The following is a 17,524-nucleotide window of genomic DNA, read 5'->3' on the forward strand; positions in this document are numbered from 1 at the left end:
GCCATTTTGGCCCCACCCTACCCCCGGGGGTCATGATTTGAACAAACTTGAATCTACACTACCTGAGGATGATCCCACATGAGTTTCATCTTTCCTGGCCCAGTGGTTCTTGAGAAGAAGATTTTTTAAAAATGCCATTAATTTTTCTCTAATTCATAATTATCTCCCCTTGGAAAAGGGCCTGGCCCTTCATTTGAATCCCCTTCACCCAAGTATTCTTTGTACCAAGTTTTATTGAAATCGGCCCAGTGGTTCTTGAGAAGAAGATGAAAATTTGAAAAGTTTACGACAACGATGACGACGACGACAACGACGACAGACGACGGACAAATTTTGATCAGAATAGCTCACTTGAGCCTTCGGCTCAGGTGAGCTAATAAAGGATATAAAAGTAAATGTAAAGTATGATCAATAGGTTGTATATTAAAGTACAAGGACTCGTAATACTTAATAATGAAGGGGTCAACTTAAAAAAAATACGTCAATCAACTTAAGGCAAGGCCAAATTACATCAATCAAGGCTAGGCCAACAAATACAAAATATTTGAAATAAAGACATTAATAATTGAATATGTTCACTGAATCACACTTTACATTTCATTGAGACTCTACAAAAACATCTAATATAAATAAATTTAAATCTAAAAAATGTGAAACAAATGCTTTGGAATAAAATAAAATGGTATATATTAAGATATAATCAAATACATGTATCAAAAGATACAATCTTAAATATATACAAAAGTATACAAAAAAAAACTTTATTAATAAATCAACTGGATGGTGCAAGTCCATGTCAAATAAATGAAAGGTTCAGTTTTTGTTCAAGTCTTATAATACATTATATTGGGGAGTTTATTTTTTTAGCTCATAAAAATATCTTATTCAGAGCAATTCTGAATGAATTGCCTGAAAAAAAATGTAGAAAAATTACTGCACTGCTTCTGTTGTATAATGTTTACACAGTACCTAGTGTAAAATACATCTCAAAAATACAGGGCTAAACAATGTATGTTTTTACAACTCAGGTTTCATCTAAAAATGTCTACATAAAAGGCATCACCAGAAGCACTCTAATCAACAAACTTCAATCCTTTAAAAATATTTAAAAATGGGTAAAAAAAAAACTTTAATTATTGCCAAAACTACCCACAATCCTTTGGTTGAAATCCACAGTTAACCAGACATTGTCGAGTCCTCTAAGCGTACGTAAATAGTCAAAGCTGTTTTTATGGATCTGGTTCGTGATTCCCAGGTCTCGGTACAGGGTAGTCAGGCCTCGACTGCGGGCGCCCTCTATAGTGACCGTGTAGTTAGCACTGGATGTGATTTTGATCAGGTTAGACTCGGCCTGGCCTACCTCTCTTGCCTCCTGGGCTTCATTCTTATACTTCTGGACCTAAAAACAAGTTAGTATAATAGTACTGTACATTGTTATATGTTGAAAGTGCAGGTGGGGCCATGATAGGGAGAGCAGTTTCATTAAAGTTACAAAATATTTATACCTATTAGTTAAAACTTAGATCTGCCTCTTCATTTTGAACTGTGACATCACATGACTCAACTTAAATATTAATTGCTTTTTCATTGTGCAGATATGAAGAGGCAATATTTAGCAATTCAAATAAGTGAGATACCTACACTGTTTTTATTTGTGAACTTTTCTTTAGCCTGTGCAAGAATATGAGCCAAAATACAGTAATGAGTGCAAGGAACTTTTTTGTGACACCCACTGCACTTACTATAAGTGTTGCAGCCAGCACACATCTGGTATGTTAAAAATATCAAATTAAAGGCACAGGAAACAGTTCAAACTTTGAATGTATGATTTGTTCAGAGATCATGATGGGAAAATCAAAACTGAAATGCTGCCCAAAGAATCAAGATATAAAAATCCTTTTTGTAGACCCCCAACTTTTATCAAAAATTTATAAGACTTAATTTGCAGAAAGTTTGGGAGCATATTGTTTTCACTCTTTTTTTTCTTATCACACTGTGATACCTTTTTGGATGTGATCTTTCTTTCTAACTGAGCTTTCTGTAGGAGTTTCTCTCGCTCTGAGTCTTCCTTCAGAGTAAGCTGCCTGAGGAAGGTTTCCTCCACATCTCGGGGGATGTACACTTCACCCATCTGGAAGAACCTGACATCAGCAAACACCCCTTTGTGGTCCTCTGTACACAGATCCTTCCTCTTACAACCAGGGGCACAGGCTGGGAAGCAAACAATACAGGTTGAAGTATGCTCAGAATCATTTCATTTCTTTGAATTAAATCCATAAATATTTTAGTATAATCAATCTTTTTTTAGATATAACTCATGAATAAGTATCATTACCGGTAACTTTTTTAAACAAGTTTTTTTCCCAATTTTTATAAAAAAATTATTTTTGAAAACAAAGCTATTGCTTGTCAAAGGTGAATTGATATACTGCAAACTTAATATTCTAGGTAAACAGTCAGGGGCATAACTCAAACAAGTTATAAAAAAAATAACTTAAATAAGTTATTTTACATTATTTTACACACATAAATTTTTGTTTAAAAATAACTTGATTTCTTGGAAATTTTGTGTTTCCTGCCAATTTGCATTGCATTTTGGGATTCCATTATGTAATACTAGATGGAGTTCACCGACTCCAATGGAGAATTGGTGAGGAGGTGGAGATAAACAGCATTTTACTCCTTATTTTGTGGTTTTATCCACATGGTGTATATGTCCAATTTTTATCATTAAATAAAAAAAATTCCCCACTTTTCCCAAGACTTTGAACACTTTTCCTGCATTGAGCAAGGTTTAAATTTAGTTTTTGTCTTGGTGCACGAGCAAAATCCTTTGGCGCGGGGTGTGAAGTTAGGGAGGAATGACACAAAATAACTTAAACAAGTCATTAAATTATTTAAGCTATTTTGGAAAAATAACGTGTTTGAGTTATTAAGGCTGGGGAAAAGTAGGTCATAGCAAAGAGAAGTAACTCATTGAGACAAAAAAATAACTCATTTGAGTTATTTTTGAAAATAACTTGTTTAATTTATGCCCATGACTGGTAAAGCCATGTTCAAAAATATTTCCAATAGTTACCTTTTTTTTTTTTAAATATAATGTACCAAAGGTATTGAAACACTCAATAAATACTATTAACACTGAAATCAATACCAAATCTCCAGGCTTTGCAGTCATCCTGGCAGCAGGTACCCCCCAGACGTTCCCTGACCGCTTTGTACAAATCCTCCTCCACTTTAACTCGCTCTGAGATCAGCTCCCACTTGGTATATATAGTAACAGCACCCTAAAAAGGAACACAATAATGTACCATCATGTGAATTCATCTTCAGTGTTTGGAATAAGATACAATATTACAATGATGAACACATAGCATACAAGTGGTCATATCTATGTTATATATTCCTTTAATTATATAAACTGAATATAATTATTATATCTGAATAAAGACCAGAAATGTTCTTCTTTTGGAAAAAAAAATGTTTGTAAAACTTTTCACGTTGGCTTTATTGACATTAAGTATAAACAAGAGGCCCATGGGCCACATCGCTCACCTGAGAAGCTTTGACCATTCTGTTCTTTACCAGATTTCACCCTTGTTAAACATAATGCATCCCCACCCTACCCCACTGATCATAATTTAGACATTTTGAAATCTACACTACCCCATGATCCTTCCATTGGCACATATGTTTCAGCTTTTTTGGCCCAGTGGTTCTTGAGAAGAAGATTTTCAAAGATTTTTCCTATATATTTCTATGTAAAACTTTGATTCCCCATTGTGGCCCCACCCATCCCCCGGGGGTCATGATTTGAACAATTTAGAATCTACATTATATCAGGATGCTTCCACATAAGTTTCAGCTTTTCTGGCCCAGTGGTTCTTGAGAAGAAGATTTTCAAAGATTTTTCCTATATATTTCTATGTAAAACTTTGATTCCCCATTGTGGCCCCGCCCTTCCCCCGGGGGTCATGATTTGAACAATTTAGAATCTACATTATATCAGGATGCTTCCATATCAGTTTCAGCTTTCCTCGCCCAGTGGATCTTGTGAAGAATATTTTTAAGTCTTTGTTCTATATATTTCTATGTAAAACTTTGATTCCCCATTGCGGCCCCGCCCTTCCCCCAGGGGTCATGATTTGAACAATTTAGAATCTACATTATATCAGGATGCTTCCATATCAGTTTCAGCTTTTCTGGCCCAGTGGTTCTTGAAAAGAAGATTTTCAAAGATTTTTCCTATATATTTCTATGTAAAACTTTGATTCCCCATTGTGGCCCCGCCCTTCCCCCGGGGGTCATGATTTGAACAATTTAGAATTTACACTACCCTAGGATCCTTCCACATAAGATTCAGCTTTACTGGCCTAGTGGTTCTTGAGAAGAAGATTTTTTAATGACCCCACCCTATTTTTGTCTTTTCTTGATTATCTCCCCTTGCGAGGGGATATGTCCCTTCATTTTAACAATTTAAATTCCCCTTTACCCAGGGATGCTTTGTACCAAGTTTGGTCAAAATTGGCCCAGTGGTTCTTGAGAAGAAGTCGAAAATGTGAAAAGTTTACAGACGGACAGACAGACGGACGGACGGACGGACGGACGGACGACGGACAAAATGTGATCAGAAAAGCTCACTTGAGCCTTCGGCTCAGGTGAGCTAATAAAAAGCAATTCTGTATGACAAGGAAACTTTTAGGACTCACACTTTTTTGCCCCTTATGCCCTTAAGTAGAAAACTCATAAGACAGTCATTTCTATGATACCACTTATCTCAGTGTATTTACCATTGGGAGAAAATGTTTGCAAGTGTGAGAGGGTGAGGGTAAAAAAATTTGAAAAAAAATCCCCTACAGTGGATCTTATGCACCATATAAACATAGGTAATCAAAGGTTACAAAGCTCATCTCGATGAATGTTATTGGCTTAATACATTATATATTTGTTTTCTAAATAGTTGGTATTTATCCTGACAACAATATTCATGCATGTTCTTTGACATGTTCCAAAAAAATTGACCTGGTCACTCATTTGGAAATCAGATCCAGCATCCAAAGCAAGTCTTGCCTGTCCATCCTTAGATGTATCATCCAAACAAGTTAAATCATTACTGGCAATTAAATTAAAGAGCTATTCCAAATTCATTATACTTGTTACTCATCTGACAATGTAGGCCAAATCCAGCGTTTTTAACCTGGTCACTCATCTGGAAAATGAAGGTCACATCCAGCATTAGAAGCAAGTCTGGTAGTGTCCATCCCTAGATGCATCATCCATGCAAGTTTGGTCCGGGTGGGGCTTATCGTTCCTTGGGAATGGACTTGCTCCTAAAACTTTTACTTGGGAAGCCAACACTTACGCCAACGCCGGGGGTATAGCACAAGTTCATCTCGACTTTGTCAAGGTGAGCTAAAAATTAAGCAGAAGTTTGATTTTGGCTAGAACCTTACTTTTACGGCATCTATAGCACTACTCCTCATGATGTCTTCATAAAACACATCAAACCGTCTGTGGAGAGCAGGCAGGTCCTCTTTCCTCAAGAAATACTGCAGATGAACAGTTACCTGTACCTAGCAATATAAAGATGTTCATATAAGTGTGAACGGTTACTTGTACCTATCAATATAAATATAGAAATGAACAAAACTGCCACTTTACCTTTTACAGGTTTGGATATATTAGTTCTATGGCATTGAAGAAAAGGTGAAAAACAAACAAATAGGTTTTTTTTCTTTAAACCAGAAGTCTCTGTCGAGACTGAAGCTCTACTGGTTTGTACTTATAGCAAAGGAAGAGAAAAGTACTTAAGCAGTTGGAAATTGAAACTTTTCAACAGCAATAAATAGAATAATGATCCTTGATTAAGTCTCTTTATGTTCTTAGTGTAGTCTACTTGCATGCCACATTTATATTATAATCAGACTAAAATTGTATTTGGAGTAGCTTTTTGAAAGAATTTCACAGAAATTTCTATTTTTATTAACTACGGCAACACCGTTCATTGAAATCAAACACCGATACACAGAATTATGTATCTTATTGTAGTCTACTTGTGTGCCAAGTTATATTGAAATCAGACTAAAACAGTAGGAGTGGCATTTTGAAAGAATTTCACAGAAATTTCTATTTTTAGTAACCACGGCAACACCGTTCATCGAAATCAAAAACCGATACACAGAATTATGTATCTTAGTGTAGTCTACTTGTGTGCCAAGTTATATTGAAATCAGACTAAAACTGTAGAAGGAGTAGCATTTTGAAAGAATTTCACAGAAATTTCTATTTTTAGTAACCACGGCAACAACGTTCATTGAAATCAAAAACTGATACATAGAATTATGTATCTTATTGTAGTCTACTTGTGTGCCAAGTTATATTGAAATCAGACTAAAACTGTAGAAGGAGTAGCATTTTGAAAGAATTTCACAGAAATTTCTATTTTTAGTAACCACGGCAACACCGTTCATTGAAATCAAACACCGATACACAGAATTGTGTATCTTAGTGTAGTCTACTTGTGTGCCAAGTTATATCGAAATCAGACTAAAACTGTAGGGGGAGTAGCATTTTGAAAGAATTTCACAGAAATTTCTATTTTTAATAACCACGGCAACAACGTTCATCGAAATCAAAAACCGATATACAGAATTATGTATCTTAGTGTAGTCTACTTGTGTGCCAAGTTATATTGAAATCAGACTAAAACTGTAGGAGGAGTAGCATTTTGAAAGAATTTCACAGAAATTTCTATTTTTAGTAACCACGGCAACACCGTTCATCGAAATCAAAAACCGATACACAGAATTATGTATCTTAGTGTAGTCTACTTGTGTGCCAAGTTATATTGAAATCAGACCAAAACTGTAGGAGGAGTAGCATTTTGAAAAATTGTTTACAGACAGACGGACAGCTAGACAGACAGACAGCTAGACAGACGGACGGACGACGGACGCATTACTATCGCATAAGCTCTTCTGGTCTCTGACCAGTAGAGCTAAAAATCAAACAAACAATAAATTCTTTAAAAACCAGAAGTCTCTGTCGAGACTGTAGCTCTACTGGTTTATACTTAAAACAAAGGAAGAGAAAAGTAGCAGTTGTGACTTTAGACTTCAAAACAGGAATCAATAGAAAAATGATCCTTGACACTCAACAAAATAAAAACTGATGCACAGAATTATGTATCTTAGTGTAGTCTACTTGTGTGCCAAGTTATATTAAAATCGGACCAAAACTAAAGGAGGAGTAGCATTTGAAAGAATTTCACAGAAATTTCTATTTTTAGCAACCATGGCAACACTGTTCATCAAAGTCAAAAACCGATGCACAGAATTATGTATCTTAGTGTAGTCTACTTGTGTGCCACATTATATTGAAATCAGAACAAAACTGGTGGATGAGTAGTATTCAAAATAAAATTTCACAGAAATTTCTATTTTTAGTAACCACGGCAACACCGTTCATCGAAATCAAAAACCGATATACAGAATTACGTATCTTAGTGTAGTCTACTTGTGTGCCAAGTTATATTGAAATCAGACCAAAACTGTAGGAGGAGTAGCATTTTGAAAAATTGTTTACAGACAGACGGACAGCTAGACAGACAGACAGCTAGACAGACGGACGGACGACGGACGCATTACTATCGCATAAGCTCTTCTGGTCTCTGACCAGTAGAGCTAAAAATCAAACAAACAATAAATTCTTTAAAAACCAGAAGTCTCTGTCGAGACTGTAGCTCTACTGGTTTATACTTAAAACAAAGGAAGAGAAATGTAGCAGTTGTGACTTGAGACTTCAAAACAGGAATCAATAGAAAAATGATCCTTGACACTCAACAAAATAAAAACTGATGCACAGAATTATGTATCTTAGTGTAGTCTACTTGTGTGCCAAGTTATATTAAAATCGGACCAAAACTAAAGGAGGAGTAGCATTTGAAAGAATTTCACAGAAATTTCTATTTTTAGCAACCATGGCAACACTGTTCATCAAAATCAAAAACCGATGCACAGAATTATGTATCTTAGTGTAGTCTACTTGTGTGCCACATTATATTGAAATCAGAACAAAACTGGTGGACGAGTAGTATTCAAAATAAAATTTCACAGAAATTTCTATTTTTAGTAACCATGGCAACACCTTTCATCGAAATCAAAAACCGATGCACAGAATTATGTATCTTAGTGTAGTCTACTTGTGTGCCAAGTTATATTGAAATCGGACCAAAACTGTAAGAGGAGTAGCATTTTTGAAAGAAGTTCACAGAAATTTCTATTTTTAGTAACCATGGCAACACCATACATCGAAATCAAAAACCGATGCACAGAATTATGTATCTTAGTGTAGTCTACTTGTGTGCCAAGTTATATTGAAATCGGACCAAAATTGTAAGAGGAGTAGCATTTTGAAAGAAGTTCACAGAAATTTCTATTTTTAGTAACCATGGCAACACCGTTCATCGAAATCAAAAACCGATGCACAGAATTATGTATCTTAGTGTAGTCTACTTGTGTGCCAAGTTATATTGAAATCGGACCAAAATTGTAAGAGGAGTAGCATTTTGAAAGAAGTTCACAGAAATTTCTATTTTTAGTAACCATGGCAACACCGTTCATCGAAATCAAAAACCGATGCACAGAATTATGTATCTTAGTGTAGTCTACTTGTGTGCCAAGTTATATTGAAATCAGACCAAAACTTTAATAGAAGTAGCATTTTGAAAAATTGTTTACATACAGACAGACAGACAGACAAACAGACGGACAGACAGACAGACGGACGGACGACGGACGCATTACTATCGCATAAGCTCTTCTGGTCTCTGACCAGTAGAGCTAATAATGAAAACCGAGACTTGTTCTACAATTTTTATCAATGTTTACCTCCAGTCTGTCGGAAGTAAAAGCTTTGATCCTCTTCAGGGTCAAGTGATGGGCATCAGCTTGGAACACCTTAAATTCATAGTCCGGTCCTAAGAAGTGTTTCCCCAAAGCATATACAGAATCCAGATTTACTGTCCCAGTGCTCTTTTGTTTAACAAAACCATACTATCAAAAGGAAAAGTAAAACTAGAAATACACATGTATGTCCATAAAAATGAATGCTTCGTGCAAGGTTCATAAGTAGAGCAACATGAAAATTTTTATATCATGTTTGATGAAAATATATTGAATAGTTTATTTAAAACTGATTTTTTATACATAATAAATAGTAATCATGGTAATAGTATAAATAAGGTTTCATAAAAAATTAAAACACGATTAGGGAAATGGTATTTAGGTTGTCCACAAGAATTTGTATAGCAGCTAAGGGCCATTAAGTAGAAGAGAGTCTGGAGTTCCCCCCTAATAACGTTGGAGGGAGAATACCAGAATACTGTAAACCAACTTTTATTCGCGACAACTTTATTTTGTGATTTACAGGGTATAAACCCGTACCAAACATTCTAACAAATGCTCATGAGCAGCTCATGAAATCAAGTAAGAATTGTATGCAAATTAGGTAGAATTGGATTTTGCTCATGTGCAGATTGTTAGTCTTTGTTAGGTAGGAAAATACTAACCAAAATGCACATGTGCAAAATTATGCTCACCTCAATGCTCATGAGCAAAAGTTTATTCAATTTGCTCACCTAAGAACAGCCTTATTTAAGATATAGCATTGGTAGTGACTTTTGTAAGTTCATTTTTCTCAAGTGAGCAAGAGGTGAGCAAATTGTGAGGAAATTGGACATAGTCAAAATTCAGTATTACAAGTAGAACCAAAACCAAAGAATTACAAGTCTCAATTCCTCACGTGAGACTCAGGTGAGGAAATACAATACTTTGACACTCTGTGTGGTCCAAGCTTTCCCAAGCCTTTATTACAAATTGACCATGTGTTAAGTGTTAACACTTCCTGATGATAATATCACAAATGACTGGGGACCAGGCAGGAATATCTTAATTTATTGAGCTTCTAATCATCATATTCCCATCAATTGAAAATGCTTTCCTCTACCTAAACAACCTGTTGTGTCCCCCACTGTTACTTAAAGTGGGGCAGTATCCAATGAGGAGAGCCAGTCAGGATTTGTGCGCCTTCTCAGACCAGTTCAAAATTTCAATACAAAATGTTTGTGAGGGACATTGAAAGTATATGGATTAATACAGTGAAGAACTGAAATATGCTTTTGGAAATACATGTCATCACCATATTGAACTAGATGCCAGCCTTTAAAAGTTACAAATGTATCCAGTATGTCCATGGGATATGATTAAAGATCAATTAGGAATTACCATGGGGCAGCCACAATGAAGGAAAATTTAAAAGATTTGCTGATCTGAGAATAGGGTAAGTGCTTTGAAATTTATTATCCCCCCTCTCATTTCAGATATTACTAATTAAAAAAAATAATATGTTTGTGTGTTAATTATCAGTGTATTTAATTTTGATATATCTAATGCAGAATGTTATCAGGAATTACAGTTTGATTAAGAACTATTATAAATATGGTAAGAACAGATTAGTTCAGAGTGTACAATTGACAGTCTCAGTGCGGTATTTTATGAATTACATGTATTTAAGTTGCTAATTAAATATTGATGCATATGATTTTTCTATTGACTGGCTAATTTCATGACAAACGGAACCTTGAAAATATACTAACTATAACTTCAAATTTTTTGCAGATAAAAGTTGGAATCAAAGGATCTGCAGATTAATCACGTACAGCCCCTGGGCTTGCATACATGGCAGTCAGTTCTGAAGTTCGCACTCATTTAAAGGAAATGCAAGAAAAAAGAATGGAACAGGATGAATTGATTATGATTCTTATGACCACTGGATTATTATTTTACACCCATTAGTATGACTGCATGCCACTCATAAATTCAGCAAAGACAGAAACATCTACTTAGCCTCCAAGACAACTTTAAGACAACTTTAATCCATCTAGTACTAGTGCAGTCAAAAATGTTGACTGGACATTTACATTGGATGTTCTATGTTAATCTACTGGAAATGGAACTATTGGATAATAATACTTTGATTGATGTGTACTGTATATAATTATAATAATTTAATTAAATTTTTTATATCATTTTAAGTTTTAAAAATGAAGTTCACTGAACATAATTATATATATGCATGCATCTATTTACATGTACATGTTGCTAAAGAGTATTTAAAATGTAATTGATGAATCACATTTTAAAATTACATAATTATATAATGTTTGTAATCTGAATTTTGTTCTATTGTTGCTTGTTCAAGTGAGCAATTGTTGCACATGAGTCTCATGAGCCTCATGAGACTCATGAGACTCATGAGCCTCATGTGAGCAATATTCTAGGTGAGCAAAATGATTCCTCACATGAGCAAAACATGCTAATGTGCAGAACCCTGCTCACGTGAGCATTTCACCTAATTTGCATGTTAAATTGCACATGAGACTCACGTGAGCAACTCAGGTGAGGAAATCTGGTTAGTCCTCACGTGAGCTGCTCATGAGCAAATTGTGAGAATGGTTTGGTATGGGAACTGATTCGCAATGATTAATTTTTGCAATCAAGCCTATTTTGGATCTGTTTGGACCGGTTTACGGCGAGAAATATTTGCGACGACAGAGCTCTTCGGAACCTCGCCAAAATTTTTTGTATGCAAATAAAACTTGGTTTACAGTAACTAGGGGATTACATCAATACAGGCAGGGAAATTCCCCTGCCTCTGGGTCTCATGGGCAACCCTGAGTGTAAAGACAAAATAAAAGCAGTTAGAATAAGTGATTCAAATATATATACATTTATATATAATCCTGAGCATATTAGCTACATACATACCTCATAATATTCCAGGCCACTGAAGCTCATAGGCAGCAGAATGACGAGGAGACCACCTACGACCAGGAAGCCACCACCAAATAACACAATTATACATTTACCCTCATCAGACATGGCTTATGGCTGCAAGAAAAAGACAATCAACTTACAGTGTGTAATGCTCAGATTTGTCAATAGGCAATAAACATTCAAAAGGAAGTACCAGTACTTATCTGTTTTGTTCTGGGTAATAACACTTGTACTAGCTGTGCTCTTGGACATGTCATCTTATGAGTAATATTGATTAAGTTCTTTCTTTTTCCCTTCCCTTAAGTACATGTGATTTTTTTTTTACATGTAACAGTCATGTTTAGAACCCAATATCACAAAAGGAAATAAACAATATATGTAAATTATAAATAATGAATAACCAGTGAGAAGTCTCAGACTGTATCTCTACTGCTGTGCACTTTAAATAAAGTCAAGCATCTTAGTATAATTCACATGTATAGGTCATTGTGTGTGACTAATCAGACCAAAAACTGTAGGAGTATAGTACGGTAACCAAAGATTATGAAGCTCACCTTGACGAATGTTATTAGTTTAAGTAATGCATACCTCACATCATATTTCCTTAATAGTTGGTATTTATCCTGGCAACAATACTCATGCATTTTCTGTTTAACTAGGTCTTAAAGTTCATTGGGGATTGACCTGTTCCAAAAAATTTATCCTGGTCACTCATTTGGAAAATGTAGATTAGATCCAGCATCCGAAGCAAGTCTTGATTTTCCATCCTTAGATGCATCATCCATGCAAATTAAATCATAACAGGTCATAAAATTAAAGAGCTACTCCAAAAACATAATATGATTACTCATCTGAAAATGTAGGCCAAATCCAGCATCTGAAGCAAGTCTAGTAGCAGGGTTGGGTATTGGCCAGAGATTTCGTATTGCGAAATTTTTAACTGTACTGTGATATGTACTGCAAAACTTTCAACGGAATTTAAAATGACATTTTCTTATTATATCAGCTTTAATTTACATGCAGAATGAACATAACCAGGAGTAGTAATCTCAAGGGAAAAAATCTGGTTGATTTAATTAGAGTTATTCATGTAAATATATACCCATATAACAGCTTCTGTCTTACTGTTTGGCTTAATCACAAACCTTTTTGAAAACTTTTATTTATATTTAATGCTAGAATTCCTAAGTCTAAGCATGTTGCTGGTATATCGATATTACAAAAACGTATTGCAATACAATATTTTTTGTCATTGTAATGCAATATACCGAAATATCAATGTTTTTGCCCAGCCCTGGCTAGTAGTGTCCATCCCCAGATGCATCATCCATGCAAGAATGGTCCAGGTAGGGCTTATAGTAACTTGGGAATAGACCTGCTCCAAAAGCTTTAACCTGGTCACTTAGCTGGAAAAAAATACACAGGCACCTGTGGGTTAATTAGGCCACAATAAGACAATATCTTTCTTATAATGTGATATCTGATAATCAAAGTTTACCATGGGTACAGGGGGAAAAAATTGCTTCTCATGAACAGTAGGAACTGATTTACAAACTTTGTCCATTAAGTAATTTTCAAGTTTTTAATCCCTAGGGATAGAGTACGGCCATGATAGAGAATATTATACCGGAAGATAAATCTTGAAAAAAAAAAGATCTTATATACAATAAGAACATGAGTTCATGAATAGCCATATTAACGTGTAATGGTTTTGGCCGTGGATATTGGCCTAGATTGCTCAGTTGGTAGAGCACCTGACTAGAGATGCAGGGGTCCCAGGTTTGATTCCCGGTCCAGCCATACATTTTCTCCTTTCCTGTTACAGATCTGGTGCCGTTGACCACCTCTGGAATTGCAGGTGAAAGTCCTGTCAGAGGGTAACTAGAAAACTGACCAGTCAGCAAGGGCCCCGCCATGGGGTGGAATTATAAGGATGTAGCTTACGGAATGATTAAAAATATATGAAGAAATAAGCAACAGCAACTGTATTCTTAAAATTTTCAACAAAATTCCTGATTATCCAAAAACCTGTAAATAATATCCTTGTATATTTACGTTAGGCAGTAAAGAACAACCTAACATTGAATGTATATATAAACAATAATGAAGTTTGTGTTAGAGTTATATAAAATGCCAGTCTTCAATGAATGCAAATACATGTATCATGAAGGCTTGACCTTAACTTCAAAACAAACAGAAAATTTAGTGATCTACAGTGTAGATCACTAAATTTTCGCAACACCTTATTTTCGCGAGATAGTCATTGACTCTTGATTAGCGAGACAAAATTTTCGCGAATTGTGGTTATTGCTCAATATATTCTTAAGGAATACTATTATATGCGAGAATTAAATTTTGCGAATACACTGTCTCGCGTAATTACGCGAAAATAAAGTTCTCGCGAATAAAAAGTGATTTACAGTATTTAAGGAGGGAGGAATGTAATGGTTTGGGCCATGGATACAGTTGGTAGAGCACCTAACTAGAGATGCAGGGGTCCTGGGTTCAATTCCAGGTCCAGCCATACATTTTCTCCCTTTTTGTTACAAATGCAAGCAATCCTGATGTAGTGCATAAAGTGACCTGACTGAAGTTTGTTCAAATAATACCAGCAGGAAAAAGGTGACTCAGGTGAGTGCTGTGGCCCATGGGCCTCTTCTTGGCAAAAGTATGAACATTTAGTAAAATGTGATACAATTACAGCAATTGTGTTCCTTATTTTAAGTGGGTACTTAATGAATCAAGGGAAATAGCGCTCTTCAACGTCAAATCACAGAAGCAATAATTTGCAAGTAAATCAGCTGAACAAGAGATTCTGCATGGATTTCAGCTCCATAAATGTATTAGTATTTTTGTTTCGTAAATGGTGCTTATACAGATTATAAAATGAATACCAAATCTTATTTAAATATTTTCCCCTTCTAGCATTTGGGATAATATTATATCCCTCATTTATAAATCTAGTTCTAACTTAGTGCTATCAAACTATCAAAGCTTTGTAATTGCTATCATTTCCTTAGTCCGAAATATCTGATGTTTTCCAGGCTTCTATCATGATTTTGATAATTTACGTGCCAACCACATAAATCATCTAACTCGTAAAATAACCAGGGAAACGTCAGATATTTTGGACTACTGTATCCTGAGAAGGGAAGGGGTGATTTTCTTGGTTTTTTGTGTGTTGGTGATGGACACTTGTTGTGGCCATGTGCCAGGGGTATATTTTCAACAATTTTGGCATGGTTAAAAAAATGTTACCAAATTCCCAAATCCAAGATTCTGATATCTTTTCTCTTTTTATACTTTTCCATTTTTTTCCTTTGGAACTTCACTGTTATAAAATAATTCTGGATCCATCACACATTGGGAATGCAGCAGCTGTACATTTATAGTTATAGTTTATTCTCTAAAAGTGGACAGGCTTTCGCCTACATCCACTGGGTGTAGCCCAGAGCCTGTCCATTTCTCTAACATTGTCTGAACATGCAAAAGAGATTTTAAGTTACAACTGCAATAAAAAAAAAAAAAAACACCTGTGTCTGTGACCTTAACAGGTCCAGCACAATATAGTTTCATAGCTTTATCAAGGTTTTACCAATACCTTAATCACGGTATTTGATGTCATGAAAATTCAAAAAAACTCTTAAAAAATCAAATACTGAAAGTCGAGTTCTGATTTGTTGTCCGTACATTCACTCATGCGTGTAAAGTACTCAAACACAAAGAAATCAGTATGTAAAAGCATGTCATGTGAGGAGACGTTCTTGTATGCTGTCTTTTTGATACCAGAGTGCTTTTCAGGCACGAGTGGACACACTGAATCAAGCTAACTTATATATTGTGCTGGACCTGCTTAATATCGCCCAATAATGGACAGCACAAGTGAATTTCTGATCAGAGATCTACGATGATTTAGCATGACCATTGAAAAATATATGTTTCCTCCCTTTTATTACCCCAGCGATGAATGCACATCTTCCAAAGCAAACAAAACCAATGATCACTGATTAAATGGTAGGCCGAATACCCTGGCATGTTTATATTACAGAAATAATCTTCGAATATGCAGGCGATGTCTTTTTTCTGAAAGAAACAAAATAATAAGTATAACAGTATTCTGCTAAACTGTTTAGAATTACTCACCTGCAAAGTCAGTTAACACTGTGAGTGAGGCTGACTGTTGAGTATTGCGAAATCAAACTTTGCAGACACATTGCAGGAGTTCTTCCCCTTATGAACTAGGCATTTCGCCCCCAAACTTGGCATTTTCGATAAATATGTTTTCTACATAGGCGCTCCCCATGTAATTCTGTAAATGACGTATGATAAGTATATATAGGTCTACCCCTCTCTACTATATTTTATAGTAGAGAGGGGTAGACCTATATATACTTATCATACGTCATTTACAGAATTACATGGGGAGCGCCTATGGTTTTCTATTACGTGCCTTAATGTATATTAATACTTTATCAGATGTAATAATGTCATTTAATGATATAAACAGTGATTCCTCATATTTCCATTTCACTGTGAAATAAATTGTAAATTAAGATTTTAACAAGAGGCCATTGGGCCACATCGCTCACCTGAGTACAATGGCTAGGGAAAAAAAGCAAAAATCAGTTCAGTAATGAAGAGTTTACATGGAGAGGGGGGTTTAAAACTATAACTTTACCATAACCTGATGATGCCTCCATATCAATATGTAACAAATGGCTTTGCTGTTATTGAGCAAAATATTTTCCGCTATTTATTCAATTGCAAAAATTTTACCCATATTGTGGCCCAGCCCTAACGTTGGGGGGGGGGGGATTTACAGGGCTATTCCTTCATGTAAGAAGTCACGAAAATCATGGCCAACAACATCATACCAACACATTTGTCCAGCACAGACCAGCTGCATTTAGCAGCATTTATCCTGCACAGACCCTCTGGTAGAGTCAGCGGCATTTAGCGGCATTTGTCCAAGACAGACCCTCTGGTAGAGTCAGCGGCATTTAGCGGCATTTGTTCAACACAGACCATCTGATAGAGTCAGCAGCATTTGTCCAAGCAGTTCTTCATATTTGTTGAATAAATTAAGACAATGCTACTTATAATGAGATAATTTTGAAACATTCCCAAGTAAAGCTTCTTATGCAACTTGCTGTAATTGATGGAGTAAATACATTATTTTCTTTATTTGGTATTTTATTTTGCATATGTTCATAAGTATAACTTAATAATTAATATGTAATACAGGGGTACTTCTAATGTATTAGTAAAAATAAGGTAATGGAGCAGTAATAAATGCATGAAGCCAGATGTTTAACACCTTTTCCCTAATCATCTTTTGTTTTGTTATAATGGTGGTAATTTCGTCTGTATCAAACTGCAAGATATCAATAACTGTAAATTGCTAATCAACATGATGCTTATGGCTAGTGCTGACCAAGATAAAGCTGTTAATTGAATTATTTTCAAAGATACTACCAAAGCACAAAACATTATTTGTAGGCCTTGAATTTAAACTGATATTTAATTACCGGGGTTATATTTTTTTGAATACTGGAAATACCATCAAAGCAAATGGAAAATAGTTGAATATTACTCAGTTCCTAGAGGCATGTTTATAATGTTTCTCAAGCAAATATGTAGTTTTTTTTATGTTTGACAAATACAAATAAGCCTTTCATTTGAAAAAATTG

General features: G+C 35.2%; 1 protein-coding gene across 1 annotated transcript; it reads right to left on the reverse strand.

Moving 5' to 3' along the window:
* Positions 1 to 357: 357 nt before the first annotated feature.
* LOC134261180 (uncharacterized) lies at positions 358 to 16,063 on the reverse strand. Its single transcript, XM_062743628.1, has 7 exons — positions 15,978 to 16,063; positions 11,826 to 11,948; positions 8,889 to 9,053; positions 5,454 to 5,573; positions 3,155 to 3,287; positions 2,003 to 2,211; positions 358 to 1,399 (listed from the first exon to the last, which is right to left on the reverse strand). Exons 2-7 carry the CDS (start codon positions 11,937 to 11,939, stop codon positions 1,130 to 1,132), a joined length of 1,011 nt encoding a protein of 336 aa, XP_062599612.1. The 5' UTR covers positions 11,940 to 11,948; positions 15,978 to 16,063; the 3' UTR covers positions 358 to 1,129.
* Positions 16,064 to 17,524: the final 1,461 nt, after the last annotated feature.

Source organism: Saccostrea cucullata, unplaced genomic scaffold (assembly GCF_032062105.1).
Source record: "Saccostrea cucullata isolate Sc308-1 unplaced genomic scaffold, CSIRO_AGI_Scuc_v1 ctg12444, whole genome shotgun sequence".
NCBI lineage: Eukaryota > Metazoa > Mollusca > Bivalvia > Ostreida > Ostreidae > Saccostrea > Saccostrea cuccullata.

Coding starts and splice junctions, on each gene's coding strand:
- LOC134261180 (XM_062743628.1), bottom strand. CDS start 11,939: ATGTCTGATGAGGGTAAATGTATAATTGTGTTATTTGGTGGTGGCTTC. Junction 9,054..11,825: donor GTGGCCTGGAATATTATGAG/GTATGTATGTAG, acceptor TCCTTTTGATAG/TATGGTTTTGTTAAACAAAA. Junction 1,400..2,002: donor GAAAGATCACATCCAAAAAG/GTATCACAGTGT, acceptor ACTTGTTTTTAG/GTCCAGAAGTATAAGAATGA.